Source organism: Asparagus officinalis, chromosome 10 (genome assembly GCF_001876935.1).
Source record: "Asparagus officinalis chromosome 10, Aspof.V1, whole genome shotgun sequence".
NCBI lineage: Eukaryota > Viridiplantae > Streptophyta > Magnoliopsida > Asparagales > Asparagaceae > Asparagus > Asparagus officinalis.
This window is the reverse complement of record NC_033803.1, coordinates 6287897-6303979: the sequence shown is the minus strand read 5'-3', so window position 1 is coordinate 6303979 and position 16083 is coordinate 6287897. Positions and strand designations below refer to the sequence as shown.

Below are 16083 nucleotides of genomic sequence, written 5' to 3'. Positions count from 1 at the left end.
ATCATGCAGCTGGCTACTAAATAAAACAATGTATTAGGTTAACTTTACTAATCACATAGTAACCATTTGAATGGAAAGTTACCAAAGCACAAATATTTTATAAATTTAATTATTAATTTTGCGGCTTGACATTAATCCTAAACAAATAAAAGGTTTTCCTTTGTTCTTCAGAATACATATTGCATCAGCAAAATGATATTCAGATAAATAATAGGCCGAAATTAAGAGTGAAAAGTTCATAATTCTTATCAAAATAAATTAAATTATGGACACCAAGCATGATTCACGTAGATAGTAAAATTTAGACAAAGCATATAGATTTCACTTTATTTCTTATCTTATTCTCCTTAATTTTACAGTACATTCTTAACAAAAAAAGTATATATTGAATTAACTAAAGGAAATTAAGATGAAATAATAATCATAAATGCAGCAAAAAAAAAGTAATATACCAGATTATTAATGACGTCTATAAATTAAGACGAGCTGGATATTTTAAGAAAGGAGATACATAAACAAATTGAATCTTTCCCAATTGTCTTTGAAAATAAATTACCAAAGACCGCAAGCAAAATTCCCAAAAATAGTAAAAAGTGTTTTTTTAATTACCTTTTATTCTCTCTCTGCAGTTGACGAGACAAAAAGACATGCCATGTTTTCCCACGTCTTTCTTGAACTATGACCTTCTCCATCTTTTCCCAAATTATTCTTTTCTTTTTTCCGTCATCCTTTTTTTTATCCTATTTTTTTTTCTTTTTCCAAACTATTCAAAAAGAGAAAAATGAAAAGAAATAAGAATTGAGTACACAGTTCAAGAAAGCCGTGGAAGAACATATCCATAATCTTGACTTCCACCCTCTCCTTTCGAGCCTCTCTAATATTTCACAACAATATAATTAAATCAGAAAAATTCAACAAAATAATAAACTTTGAATTCAGAGCACCCCTCGATCTAGATTTTTTTTGCGAAAGATTTAATTTTGATAACAAAAAAAATCGTAACTAAATATAGATTCTTTATTGAGAAAAAAAATCAAAATTTTAATTAATTATGAGTATGATTCCACATTGGATAGGATTTCTTGCAAAATGAAAATAAATACAGAATCAAAAAAAAAAAAAAAATCAAACTAGTTGATTAAACTTCTCCAGAATAACCTTTGAATTTGAAATCTTAGATTTAGAAACTTTTTGATTCTGAAAGATTTAGTTTGAAGAACAAACAACAGAAGGAATTGTAAGTATAATATCCTTGAGAAAAAAATAATAAATAAAGCAGAATTAAATATAGGTATAATTCACATTAGAGTTCACCTTGAATATATATTGACAATAAATGAAGTGAAGAAGATTTGAAGAAAATAGATAAATAAACAAATAAAAGTTCCATGTGTTAATATTTGAATTCAGAGCCCTTCTCGAGCTAGAAAATTTAAAGAAAATTTATGGAAATATTAATTCTGAAAAGATTAAAAGATTAATAAAGAATAAAAGGGGGAAAATAAAACATAAAAAAGAGAAAATAAAGAAAAATCATGAAGAGCTCGAGGATGAGAGAGCGAACGCTGGCCCGCCTTTAAGTAGATCCAAAAGAATTGGTTACAAATCACGACGCTAGTTTTTCAAAAACTCCAAATCACACCCGCGGTTGCCTAACAGCGTCGGGACCCACGGTCACTCAGCAGGTGAACTCGTGAGTGACCGAAAAAAAGCGTGTCGTTAATTGGAAGAGTAATGGGGTAACCAACCGGCGACGTCCTCGGGCACCGGATGAATCGGGATCCGATTCAAGCCCGCACGTGCGGTCCAGCCTGCCAGCGAAGGACGCGTGCCGGTCGTCCGGGTCGTACGCGTTGGGTTCCCGAGGGCTAAAGCTGAACGCCAGTGACAGCCGTCGCTCGATCGGGGCCGTAGGATGTTGAGGGGTTCGGACGGCCCAGATTAGAGGATAAGGGTCAAATTTAATTCGCGCGCGCGGAGCAGCGCACCGTTTGCCGATTTTCTTAACGGATTATTTGCCGGATTAACCGCCGAGGGATTCAGTTATCTGCTGACCCGCTCCATCTCGCGAGCGCTACCTATAGTAGAGGAGTTTTGAATTTCTACAAGAAATCTTACTTGTTAAACTAGTCATACCGGATGTTACGGTGTCTCCAACCGCTTCTTTAAAATTTTCTCCAAAATGAGAAAACAAAAGTCATATTCTCCAAATTATTTTTACATCAACTCCAACAGCTTCCTCATTTTGAAGAAGCAGATTTGGGGAAACTTCCCCATTTTTTCTCCTCCATCCCTATTTTGAGGAATGAGGTGGGGGAATCTGTTGGACCAAAAACCTAACTAAATTCTCCAAAAGTGAGAAATGATGAAGCTGTTGGACATGCTCTAAGAACTGTACTACTTAGTGCTATAAAACACAAGATTTTGATGCCCTTGTACACTAATAACTTCTAATAGTAGTTTATAGAAAAAAAAATTTTCAAGTTTCTGTTTCTTTTATTAGTACATGAGCAATTTGTAGTTTACTATATCAGATACAACGTTAATTTTTAAAAGTCGACACGCAGAAATTTTCAGATAAACATCTTACTATATAAGACACAAAATTGGGATATCCTAAGACGCTCATACCTTCGGATAGCAATTCAGAAAGAAGAATCAATATTTATTTGTCTTATGGTACAAGAGCGATATACATTGTACCTTAATATTATCCTCAAATCAGCCATATTTTTTGAGCGGTGGTAGGGGAATTTTTTTTACCGAACAAACCAACAGGAAAATTAGAAATATCTTGGGAATTTTACTGAAAACACTCGGCGCATTTTAACTCAACGTGGTAGAATTAAAGGTACAACATCCGATATCTAATTTTGAGGGGTAGACTTGCGTATATAATTTTGAGGGGTACACTCTGCTGATTATGTTTTTATTTTCATTGAAATCCAAGCGGGGTCATAAAACTCCCATTAATAAGTGTTCTTTTGATCCTCAAGCCTATCACCCTAACAGTAAATAGTAAACAGATAATCAGAAGCAATTGCATCCAGCCAACAGACTCGTCAGCTCTCGGGAGGACCTATTACACTGTGGATGCATATAACCATAAATAAAAATTATTAGTTGCCGGCATCGGATACAATCCTGCAACTCAACATCTCAATCTGGAGTTTCTCATACTTCTTGGAAATTGCCTCAAGATGATGGAACATCCATTTCCATTTCTTTAGAGACGAAAGAGAGATCCTAATTAGTGCTGTTCATCGGTCTAACCATCAAAGAAAAAAGTTTGAAAGACGGAAAAATGACAGTCTAAAACAATAAATGCAAAGCTCTATGTCAGAAGCAAGTGCAATAGAGAACATCATAGAGAAATTAGATGTTTGAATGGATATTATACCAGAGAATATAATCCCCACTCAATAAACATGAAGCAGAGCAGATGACTTGCATGCGTATAGAAAAAACAATGGATTTGATTGAAATAGAATAGCAGAATTAGTAGTTAGCATTCACAACACTCCCACATTTGTTTGATCTTAAGAACATACTCAAACATAAACAACAAAAAAACCTTTTATCCCAAAAACTTTTTGGGTCACCTACATTAATCCTATTCTTCCATTTAGTTCTATTTTGCGTCATCTCCGTACAGCCTAAAAACACAAGTAAATTATACAACTCCCTCTTAACAGTAGAGTACAAGTCCACATAAATCCATAAAGTTCATGAGATGCATTAAAATTCAATTATACTAGAGCAAATCTAACACAATAGCCACTCAGGGCACGTAGAAAAGACATCAGAACCATCATATTTCATAATATATTATAATATCATGAAAAAGGGTAATTCAAAAGATGATATTGATCATGTTCCATACCAATCAGAACTTATGCCAACAAAACATAGAGAAACATAAGCATAAAAAAACAGTGATAAAAAAACATGGTACCGACTCAGAAACAGAGCCTGGGAAGTTCGGAATGTGCTCCAATATTTCCATGAGATAGCAGGCATCGCTACACTTTCCACCGAAGATCAAATTTAAGCAGCCTCAACCTGTGGTTGTTCAGAAACTTGCCCATCTACGCTCAAACCCAGTTTCTTCTCTAACATCCTCCAACCCCCCAAAAGATTATCTGGAAACCTCTCCTTCACAACACCAATCACCTCCTTTGCCTCCTCCACCTTCCCTCCCTTCACCAACCCCTCAACCAAGGCACTCGTCGTCTTAAAATCCGGAATCTTATTACACTTCATGCTATCCCTACAAACCATCAACCCCCCATCAAAATCCCCATTCTCACACAAGAACTGAACTAACATCTTAAATATCCCCGCATTTGGATCAATCCTCTTCTTCCTAAACTCCTCATATGCCTCCTTCGCCTCCTCAAACCTCCCATTCCTACAATAACATGTAATCAAATAGTTATGAGTTATAGCATCCGGCTTCATCTCCGCTGCCTCCATCTCCCTCATCACCTCAACTACCTCCTCCGGGCTCCCATTCTTCGCCGGGTACATTGCCTTCACATTATAAGCTGCCAAATCCGGCTTAATCCCTTTGCCCACCATCTCATCCCACAACTTCTCGGCCTCTTCGCGCTTCCCCATTTTATAATAAGAATCAACGAGAGTTGTATAAACAATCAAACTAGGTTCCATTCCCTTCTCCTTCAATTCACTAAAAGCCTCAAAAGCCTTCTGGGTCTTCCCACTGAGACAAAACGACTTAATCAAGATCCCATAGCTAACCGAATCGGGTACAATCGACTCGTGCTTAGCAGGTAAATCGACAAACAGCTGAGGAACAAAGTGGGGCTTCTTAGCTTTTATTTGGGCCGAGAGTAGCGCGTTGAACGAGGTCGAAGTTGGTTGGGGAATTTCATCGAACAGCTTGCGGGCATCGGGGAGCATAAAAGCGGAGCCGTAGGTCAAAATTAGGGTTGAGAGAAAGGGCTCGTCTTGTTTGGATTGGGGGTATGTTTCGCGGCGGCGCTGGAGGAGAGAGTGGACGGTTGGGGAATTTCATCGAACAGCTTGCGGGCATCGGGGAGCATAAAAGCGGAGCCGTAGGTCAAAATTAGGGTTGAGAGAAAGGGCTCGTCTTGTTTGGATTGGGGGTATGTTTCGCGGCGGCGCAGGAGGAGAGGAAGGAGGCGGCCATTTTTTTGGGTTAGATCTTGTTACGGTTGGGGGTTTAGGGTTTTGGAGTGAGCGTTTTTGCGATCGGGAGTTCTTGACCTGAGTTGGATGTTAAATGGGGTATTTGCAGAAAACACCTCAGGTAAAGAAAAATTATGGAGAAAATGCTCGATGTTTTATTGTGGGGGAGAGTATTTTAAAATTTAGATTCAGTGTTCGATCCAATGCAAAAATTGTTCAATTTTTAATATTTGGTTTTGGAAAGAGAGTATTTGTTTGTATGAAAAGGACTGTTTGGTTGACTGAGCTCCAGCATTAGATGCTGTAGTCAGATATCTATTTTTTAAGTAAGCAACAGGCTAGCTGTGGAAGGTAATTGGATTTATATTTATTTATAGAAATAATTTGGCTGCAACAAAAATTGTGAGCCTTTCCCATTAATTAAAAAGTTAAAAATTACTGTCAAGTCGGCCAACCGCAGCTTAGGGGCTGTTTGGTTGTATGTTTTTATCATGTAAAAGGATGGAAAGTGTAAAAAAGTGGGTCCCAATGTCAGCTTTCATCACTTTCAATTGTTTGTTTGTAGTTGTGAAAATAGTGTAAAGTGATTTCATATACTGATGTGGCTTGTAAAGTGATTTCATAAAAAAAAAGACATGATTTTAGAAGAAAGCTGACATTAAAATCAGAGAAAAATAATAAAAAATAATTCCAACCAATATGATCATTTGTGTAGAGACCACTTTTTACACTTTCCAAACAAACAATTAGGGGCTGTTTGGTTGTATGTTTTTACCATGTAAAAGGATGTAAAATGTAAAAAAGTGGGTCCCAATGTCAGCTTTCATCACTTTCAATTGTTTGTTTGTAGTTGTGAAAATAGTGTAAAGTGATTTTATATGCTGATGTGGCTTGTAAAGTGATTTCATAAAAAAAAGACATGATTTTAGGAGAAAGCTAACATTGAAGTTAGGAAAAAATAATAAAAAATAATTCTAACCAATATGATCATTTGAGTAGGGACCACTTTTTACACTTTCCAAACAAACAATTAAAGTTTTATTTTGCAAACCAAACAAGTGTTTTATGATTCCAATGGAATCAAAAACAAACAAAGAAAAGTATAAAAGTGAAATTGATGAGGTGGACAACAACTTTCCAAGTTGTGTCATAAATACACAACTTTACCAACAACAACCAAACAGCCCCTTAAAGTTACATTTGCAAACCAAACAAGCAATTTATGATTCCAATGGAAACAAAAACAAACAAAGAAAAGTATAAAAGTGAAATTGATGAGGTGGACAACAACTTTCCAAGTTGTGTCATAAATACACAACTTTACCAACAACAACCAAACAGCCCCTTAGAAACTGCAAATCAATTTACAATTATAAACAAAAAACAAAACTTAATTAATTGCAACTAGAAATATACTTTGTAGCACTCGGGTGTTGTTTTTGCTGCCTTCTAGAAGATCGACCAACTAATCCTAGAGATAAAACAAAGAGTCGTATCTCATTCCTACATAAATAATGTCTTTGAGAGTTAGACCTGTGGTTATAAGGGGGAATGTGAAATGCTAAAAAAAAAAACAGATCACATCAGATTTAATACATATTTAACTTTCAATATTGAATGACTCCAATCACGAGTTGTAACTTCACAAATTCAGGATTTGTCCGGTCATCAACTGTAACCTTTTTTTTTTGTTTTCATTCTTTTTCCCTTTTAATGGTATTTATACAGCATCACAACAAAAACAATGACATTTTCTTCAGGACAACATCCGCTGCGTGGGAATGGCTTCATTGCAAATGTTTCTGCGGTTTCTGAAGCAAAAGAGATGCAGATTTTACCTCAACATGTGTACTCCATGTAGTAGTACCAGATTCACTCCTGGTGCCCAACTATGAAGTCTCACCACCTTCAGATGCCTTCTTCTACTTATTACAAATACACTTGGAAGGCTCGAAGTATATCATACATCTTCTGCCTGTATGTTGCTGGAAGAAAATGGCTTGACCGATGATCGAAGTGTTTCTGGCCCTTCTGCAGCGATTCGCTTGCATAATGCATCACAGTTGCTTATCACCTCTGTAAGCCTGCCTTTGAGTTCGCCCACCTCGACCTGTAAAGGCTGAGCTGCAATTTTGAAAGGTATAATCAACATGAGTAGATTTCAAATATCAGTTTATGAGAATAGCTGAGAACGAAAGCACCAGTTTGGAATAGCTAATGTGACAATGAGGGTTAGAGGCAAGCTTTAAGAGAACTTGGTTGGAAGCAATTAAGAAGGATATGATAATAATTAACTAAACTTAGGAGATAACCCTGACAGAATGGAAGAATAGAATTCATGTAGTCCGCTTCAAAATTTTGATAGAAAGGGTTCATTGTTGTGGTGGTTATTCTAACAGGGAATGGATGATTACCTTCGGCAAAGCTGTGTGCAGTTGTCCTCATAGACGAGACTGAATAATTGAATCTCTGGAGAAGTTTGACAGCCAAGGCATCCGCTGTTTCAATCTTCATTTCGATCTCCTCCTGCGAAATTTAACAGTTACAACACTCTTCATTTGTTAGCAAAAGCAGGCATATTCTCGTATGTCATGTAAGTTGATGTAGTTCTAGAAGTTGAGGTGTTTCAGTTTAGTCCATTGACATCGCAAATCAAAGAGTTTATGGATTTTGAACTGCATATTGCTATCTCCATGAATGACACAAAGCATAAGGCACCATTCCTTCATTCTAAATGAGAACTTGAATAGTTCAACCTATTTTTACTTGCTAACTAACTACAAGAGATCTAATCGGATTAGGAACAGAAATATTCTATACATCCAGAAGAACAGTGGGATATTGAAAAAGAAAGAAAGAAAGAAAGAAAGAAAGAGGATACCTGTTTCTGACTAATCTTTTTGGCCTTCTCTTCCTGCCATTCACGATACATAGAGAAGAGTTCTAGTAGAACATTGGGATTCAAAGTACCTAAGCCAAAAAAAGGAAAATAAAGTACATGATCAGTATAAGAAGTCATAAATAGATCGTACTAGAATAGAGTGGCTTGTCAAATTCAGTTCAGGTGGTCGGACTCAAATGGATGCACATGTTACAATCAGTGTTCCAAGTAGTAAACATGACAAAGGGATTTCTGGAATATTAGGACAGACGTGTTACACGACACGGGAAGAGAATGACTATCAAGGGAAGCAGATTTTTTTTGAAAAAAAAAAACAAGTTTAAACAAAACACAGCACATCTTAGCTATTCCTGCTTTTCTCACATAAAGGTATTATTTTATACTTTCCATGTTGTCACAAAATTTTATGATTTGAACTTTCAGCGCGTCTTGTATTTATAAACTGCTGAAAATAATCCACGGACAATTAGTAGTTTTGGATGTTGCAAAACTATGTTAGTCAGATTAGAGTTAGGCAGTAAGACATCTCAGATAGATTCCCTTTCGGCAAGCATATAATTATTACTTGTAAATCATTGCGGCACAAATTTGTGAATTCACAATCCTTTCTTGTCTAAAGATGTTACCTTTCTTCTTACTATTCTTGTAAGCACACAAAAAATCAAAATGCATTTCAATAGACCTTTTTCTTTTTTGTAAACAACTCAAAGTTCGCTTGTAGCCATATTTACCTATTAGCTTTGCTTACTCAAATTTTGTATAGGTTAAATTGCATATAACCCCTCATATCTAGAACTTCATTAACACTTATTACCTTTCAACTATTTTCTGCAGTTTATCCTTTCTAAAAATGAGAATTTAGGAATCGTAAGTGCAAGTGAAGGTCTAGATGAGGGGTTATCAGCAATTTAACCTTTCTTGTGTACTTCAACTGATACAGTGAGCAATATTAGGGCTTCATCAACAAAACTAAATTGGGCGCTTCACTGAATAAACAAAGATGGTAAATTTATAAATCATTTACCTGAAACTGAAGGAGCAGAGGATGAAGACGAGGGCTTTCTGGCAACTAAGATATCACTCAAGCTGCCCTCAGTTTGAGGCGGCGATTTCAGTATCGGTTCCGTCTGCCAAAAAATTTTTTAAATTAAAAATTAAAAAAAAAGGAAAATTATAAAGGAGCAAATTAGGGTTTAGAGAGAGGGGGTTACTAATTTTAGGGCTTGGATGCGCAGGAGGATTGGATCCACGCCGTCGACCTTCTCGGAGACGGTGGTGATCTCATCGACGATCGGAATCCGCTGCTGCTGCTGATCTTGATGATGCTGTTGCTGTCGTTTGTTGAGCAGTAGAGATTCAGAGGCGCCCATTACTATTTTTATTTTCTGATCTCGAGCTTCCTTCTTTTTTTTTTTTTTTTTTGCTCGGGGTTTTGTGCAGCAGAAGTAGAACCGGTGGAAAAGGAAAAATTCGGAGTTCAATAATTATTCTTTTGTTTTCTGTTGTATATATGATATATAATATTCTGTTAGGTCCCTAGCATAATGGTATTTTCACGAGGACCCTTTAAATTTGAAGAACTCAAAAGTTTTAGGCTTATATTCACTTTGATACCCCAGACTTTTCCAATTTTAACTTTGATACCCTAAAATATTATTCCAACCCTTTGATACCCCAAGGTTACAATCCAATTCAGTTTGATACCCGCAAAGTATCTTATAACACTTTGATACCCTAAAGTTTCAATCACATTTCATTTGGATGTTCCTGTCTAAATTATGATAACCGGTATTTAGGAACCAGAAAAATGGATCTAAATATATCATTTGCTAAAGATGTCATATAAATTCAATTGAAAATCTGATGTGATCAACACTAGGTATTAAAGTGAATTAGCTTGAATTGAAACTTTAGGGTATCAAGATATTAAAATATATTAAGATATTAAAGTGAAGTTGAATGCAAATTTCTATTTTAACTTTGATACCCCGGACTTTTCCAATTTTAACTTTGATACCCTAAAATATTATTCCAACCCTTTGATACCCCAAGGTTACAATCCAATTCAGTTTGATACCCGCAAAGTATCTTATAACACTTTGATACCCTAAAGTTTCAATCACATTTCATTTGGATGTTCCTGTCTAAATTATGATAACCGGTATTTAGGAACCAGAAAAATGGATCTAAATATATCATTTGCTAAAGATGTCATATAAATTCAATTGAAAATCTGATGTGATCAACACTAGGTATTAAAGTGAATTAGCTTGAATTGAAACTTTAGGGTATCAAGATATTAAAATATATTAAGATATTAAAGTGAAGTTGAATGCAAATTTCTATTTTAACTTTGATACCCCGGACTTTTCCTATTTTAACTTTGATACCCTAAAATATTATTCCAACCCTTTGATACCCCAAGGTTACAATCCAATTCAGTTTGATACCCACAAAGTATCTTATAACACTTTGATACCCTAAAATTTCAATCACATTTCATTTTGATGTTCCTGTCTAAATTATGATAATCGGTATTTAGGAACCAGAAAAAATGGATCTAAATATATCATTTGCTAAAGATGTCATATAAATTCAATTGAAAATCTGATGTGATCTACACTAGGTATCAAAGTGAATTAGCTTGAATTGAAACTTTAGGGTATCAAAATATTAAAATATATTTGGATATTAAAGTGAAGTTGAATGCAAATTTCTATGGTATCAAAGTGTTAAAAAGATACTCTGTGGTATCAAAATAAAGAAAGAGGTAAACTTTAGGGTATGGAAGTGAAGTAAGTGTTAAACATATCTAATACACAATTCACCATGGGCACCACATATAAAGTTGATTTATTAAGTCCAAACCGAAATCACCATGGGCACCAATTTGTCTAACCTATAAGACTTAAGGGAATAAATAGCAAATTCAGTAATGTGAAGGAGTAAATTTAGAATATGAAACATAATAGATTTTTTTGATAGGGGTTGTTTGGTTAATAAATTGTATTATGATGTATGTTATGGATCTAGGAAAATCGATTCTTAAAATCTATATGCCTGCAATGGAGATTAAAGTGTATTTGCATGAAGGATAAATTTTTATCAAATTTTTTGTTTGGTTGCACATACATTTTGTTGGGCATATGTGATGAAAATCATAAATTCAAGTAAAATTAATATAATTTTAGGGGATTACATTGATACATTTATACTACGTGTCAACCCAAATTCGAGAGATGAAAACAGATAAACAAATAACGTATTTAATAATTACTTAGAACTGTAAGCTTGTGAGTCACATTTTTCATTGTATAATCTACCAATACATGGAAAGAAACAGTCCATGTGTCATGTGTGCATAAGGGGTGAGGGATCTAATACTATTTTAAGAAAAATTCCTTGGAGACCGCAAATCATGGGACCCAATGGGGGACAGGTGAGGTGTCAACCCCTGGGTGCATGATCTGCTGTTCATGAACAGTAGATCATGCACCCAGGGGTTGACACCTCACATGTCTCCCCTTGGGTCCCATGATTTGGGGTCCCTGTAGAACAACTCCTATTTTAAAGGCCCTATAACCATTACACCATAACTTTAAAATTATAATAATGTTTGATGATTATATTTTTTTATATTCTAGCACCATTTTTCATCATTATGAGCCACACTTTTAGAATTCTTAAAAATACACTTACACTTAAAACTATAAATTCTAATTGCCATCACACTTCAAAAATTAAGAAAAATACCCTCACAATTAACAAGATTAAATGGAATGTCCCCACCATTGGGGGAAAAAATCTAAAAAAAGGATCTTAAACTTGAAAAAAAGAAAAATATACTTGATCATATCTATCCATTTTGAAGAAAACTATCTCGAAATACCTCTCTTAAAAAAAAACAAAAATACCCTCATTTTTAAAACAATCAAATGGAATGTCCACACATTTGGAGGGAAAACTCAAATAACCTTACAAGTTGGAGAAATAAAAAAGAAAGAGAAAGTTAAATACACTCAAAATCATATTTTTATGTTTCTTTGACAATTTGATTGCAACACTTCTCTTACATTTTGTGTCATGCATGCATTGCACGCACTGAAATAATACTGTTTTTTTAAAAGCAACTTAGATATGATATGCCTAGCCATATACAAATTTGGACATGTTTCTCCTTTATTTTAAATTCTAATGTCCTAGTGAGATCATTTCGTCGAGTATAGACCTTTGGTTTTTTTGCAAAAAAATCTAAAAAGGAAGTCACATTAATCATTTAATCTTAAAAACGGATCATTAGTTAGCTAATGTGTAGCTGCTATTCTCAAGAGAGAGAAATGAACGGGAGAGGGATAATTGTTACTATTAAAACTTAATTTGTCTTTTGACTTCCATGTAATGCTCCATAAATCTATTCCTCTCTACAAATGGGAGAACTAAAGAAAATTACTATTCATACTACAGTAAATATTACAGTAGAATTTACTGTAGTATTATTACTGTAACAAACATGAAACTGAATACTGTTTTTTTGAAAAAATATTATTGTAACGTACGAAAATACTATAGCAGAGATGAGATGCTGTAGCAATCCAAAATTAAAATCGGAATTACTGTAGAAAAAAAAAGGTTGTACACACTAGTACTACGTAACACCAAAAAGGAAAATGATAGGGGCACACCCCCCAACCACACCTTCAACCACACCCCCTCTCTCATTTGCTACAGTGCACCGGGCCCCACATGAGATTTTAAAATTCTGGTGCACTGTAGCAAATGAGAGAGGGGGTATGGTTGGAGATGTGATTGAGGGTGTGCCCCTAGTGCCACCCCACCAAAAATAAGAAAAGGATGTGTAGCATGAGATAAATTATTTAATTTCATCAAATTTTCTCATGGAGTACCAAGAATTTCTCGAATTGAGTGTGAAGGACAGAGAAGGCTAACTTGATTAATGGTATGCATTGATGGTTTGAGTTTGATTCACTTTAGCAAGTAGCATTATGTAGACAGATTGTATAAATTATGTACATAGAAGATTATCTCCCTTCAGTCTCCTCTCCCGAGTCCCAACGGTCTTCTCTCTCTCCTCTCCCAAGATTTAAATTTATTCTCTCTCTCTCTCCCTCTACATGGCCAAGCCGCGTAATTCTCCATCATCCTCCTCCGACCGCCGCCAATGGGAGAGAATCTTCAACGCCCTGGTCGAGTTGATGAAATCTCAGCAGTCCCAGATCGAAACCCTAGTCGACGACCGCAAGTTCCTCGAGCAGTACATCCATCTCCAGCACGATCACTTCTCTTCGAGAGCCCGCTTCCTCGAGTCCCACATCGCTCAGGTTCGACCAAAACCCTAACCCTAACCCTAAACCCCCAATTTCTCAGTTCCTGATCTCAAAGGCGGTTCTTTTGTCTGCAGTTGAAGAAAGAGGAGGCGAAAGGCCGCAAGATTCAGACAGCGAAGGTCGACCTGATGGTGGAAGCGAAGCAGAGGGATGTGCTTTGGTATAAGAAGCAATATGGTCAGATTTTCTTCCTTTTTATTTTCTTCTTTTGTTAAGGCTAGGGTTTTCTTCGGTTATGTTACGGTTCTTTATAAGGAATTGGGGAAGAAATCTAGCGTTTATGGGTTCTTTAGGGCATTGGAATTGTATAAACATGGGAGTTGCAAATTTGGTTTCTTTTTGGGTAAATTGTAGATAGCCCCCTCACCAGCGCATTTTATCACCTCTCAACAATTTTAGTCGCTCCCACTAAGTGCTTCACATTTGAGAAGAAATCAGTCGTTGAGGGGTGCTTTCCAATAGGAAAATAGTTAAAGGGTGATAAGTGCTTGCTCAATGTTTAGATGAGGGGGCTATCTGCAATTAACCTTTTCAAAGGAAAAATTGCAACTTTTTGTGCTTCAACACAATAGAGAGTTTGGTTCAGATTAGGGCCTTTTTGGTTTGACGTGAAAGATTTAGATTTGGCTAAAGGAAATCTTGCAACATTTTAGCCCTTTAGAAATTATTGGTAGTTTTTGGGGGCATTTGATTGTTCTGCTCATAATGTTTTCTTTTTTCTTTTCATGTTTCATGGATCAGAACTTGCTGAGTCTGATTTGGAGGATTTTCGTGTTTGTGTGGAAGATTTGAGTTCTCAGATCTCAGAGTTAAAGGTTTGATTGTACTCTCTCAAGTGGAAATTCTTATTTTGTCTTGTGAAATTTAGTCGCATACTGAGTGCAGTAGTAGTATTTGCGTTGTAATCCCTTTACCTTTTGATTTTGAACTTTTTGATTTTTAGGAGAAACTAATAACCGGAGAAGCTGGTAAAAGTAGAAAAGGAGTCGGAGACTCGAGCCATGGGGACAATTCAAAAGAAGAAGAATGGTGTATGGAAGCTTTAAAGGGAGATTTAAGAAAGTTGAAGCATTCCTATAAAAAACTCAGTTCGAAGAAGGAGGCTGAGGTTTCTTCCTTGTTAGCAGAGAAGGATTTCGTGTGGAATCAGTTAAAGAAAATGGAGAATGACTACATTACTGCTCTCAAGAGTAGGAAAATTGAACTTGAGCATGCTAATGAAGCTGTAGAGAAGCTTCAAAATAATTTGCAGAACTTGCAGAAGTCAGCCGATGAGAAGGATCAAATGATAGCTGAACTACACTCGTTGGCAAAGGAGAAGGATGACACAATTGCTAAATTAAGAGATGATTTGTCCAAGCTCGCAAAATGCACTATTGGGAAATCCAGACTTTCTAAGGAAAACTCAGAAAGTGCTTCACAGACACCATCCGAGAGTAATCCAAGAAAGAGTTCAAGGAAACGTAAATCAGAAAGTACAGAACAAGGCACAACTCAGAAGCATAAACGCCGTCTATCTGATGATTCTCCTGTAACAGGAGCATCTGCTCCAGTCCATGTAAGTGTCATATGATTCTATCTTCAACATTTATTATGCTTTATTCTTTTAGCTTTCTATGTTTTATTGTGTAAGCGTAGCTGGTGCCTAGTGTTATTAATTTGTTTGTTTATTTATTTACTCTTTTAGGTACTAAGGCCTCTTATGCTCTAGTTACTTCCTTGTTAGATGTTTAGTAAAAGGTTGCTCCTTATACTGTTTTAACCTTTATATTTTTCCAAGGTTGAATCTTGTACTTAATAAGTATTGCATTTAGATATCAGTGCTTGTCCTATATCTCAAATGTGGATAAGTTGCATACTTGTATTCATGTAGGACCAGTTGCAGAGATTTGTGCCTTTCTACAAGTATCACATAAATGCTCATGCTCCCTATCACTGCAAGATGCACTGACTCTTTTTCATTTTATTAGGTTGTTTCCTGCAAATTATCGCCAGGTTTCTCTGGCTCACTTTCAACTGATAAGATTGTTTCTAGATATTATCTCCAGTGTTCACTGCATCTAATTCCTAGCTTATATTTATGTTGATTGCTGACTATGAAGTAGAGGGCTGGAAGCTCTGACTGTGTGTGTGTACGCCGGAATGCAATTATAATGTTAGTGACTCTGTAAACCCTTGGCCATGACTTTCCTTAAGAAGGATGTATACTGCACATTTTCATAATCTAGTGAGAACTAATAAGTATAAATTGGTTTTTGAACAGTGCGAAGACATCTCAAATGCACTAATTAGTTGCACATCGAATAGTTCAACAGTAGGCATAAATCCACAGATTGAAGCTTATAGTCACAGATTTTTATACATTAATGTTTTAGGCGCACAAATTTTCCATTCGTATTAGTGGTGGGCCAACGAAGCCCCTCTAATTCTTTTTGCCCACAACACCACCTGTAAATGAGAAATAACTAGAATGCCCTTAAGAGGAAAAAAAAATCCCAATCAGGGGGGAGGGGTTGTGCAGCCCATAAGTTGAAAATGATTAAATTGAGTTTTTTTTTCTCTTTCAAGGACAATCTGGTTATTTGCCATTTTCTGGAAGGGGGGTCTATTGGGAAATTTTGATTGCTTAAAGGGGTTCTGACACACCCGAAGTTTGCGCCGGGA

The 16083-nt window shown here is 35.9% G+C and overlaps 3 protein-coding genes across 3 annotated transcripts in view; 1 reads left to right on the top strand and 2 right to left on the bottom strand.

The window, feature by feature from the left end:
* On the bottom strand, positions 3798–5291 carry LOC109825894 (pentatricopeptide repeat-containing protein At2g18520, mitochondrial-like). The gene is made up of 2 exons (XM_020392806.1): positions 5034–5291; positions 3798–4890 (listed from the first exon to the last, which is right to left on the bottom strand). The coding sequence occupies exons 1-2, from the start codon at positions 5064–5066 to the stop codon at positions 4048–4050; spliced, it is 876 nt and encodes a 291-aa protein (XP_020248395.1). The 5' UTR covers positions 5067–5291; the 3' UTR covers positions 3798–4047.
* LOC109826310 lies at positions 6756–9542 on the bottom strand. The gene is made up of 5 exons (XM_020393330.1): positions 9286–9542; positions 9099–9201; positions 8054–8142; positions 7587–7698; positions 6756–7296 (listed from the first exon to the last, which is right to left on the bottom strand). Exons 1-5 carry the CDS (start codon positions 9442–9444, stop codon positions 7133–7135), a joined length of 627 nt encoding a protein of 208 aa, XP_020248919.1. The 5' UTR covers positions 9445–9542; the 3' UTR covers positions 6756–7132.
* The window catches only part of LOC109826127 (centromere-associated protein E), a 5671-nt gene continuing 2638 nt past the window's right edge, over positions 13051–16083 (top strand). Inside the window, exons 1-4 of the mRNA XM_020393104.1 lie at positions 13051–13413; positions 13494–13596; positions 14161–14234; positions 14363–14977. Coding sequence (XP_020248693.1) covers positions 13207–13413; positions 13494–13596; positions 14161–14234; positions 14363–14977 — 999 coding nt within the window. The 5' untranslated portion in view covers positions 13051–13206. The remainder of the gene's footprint in view (positions 13414–13493; positions 13597–14160; positions 14235–14362; positions 14978–16083) is intronic.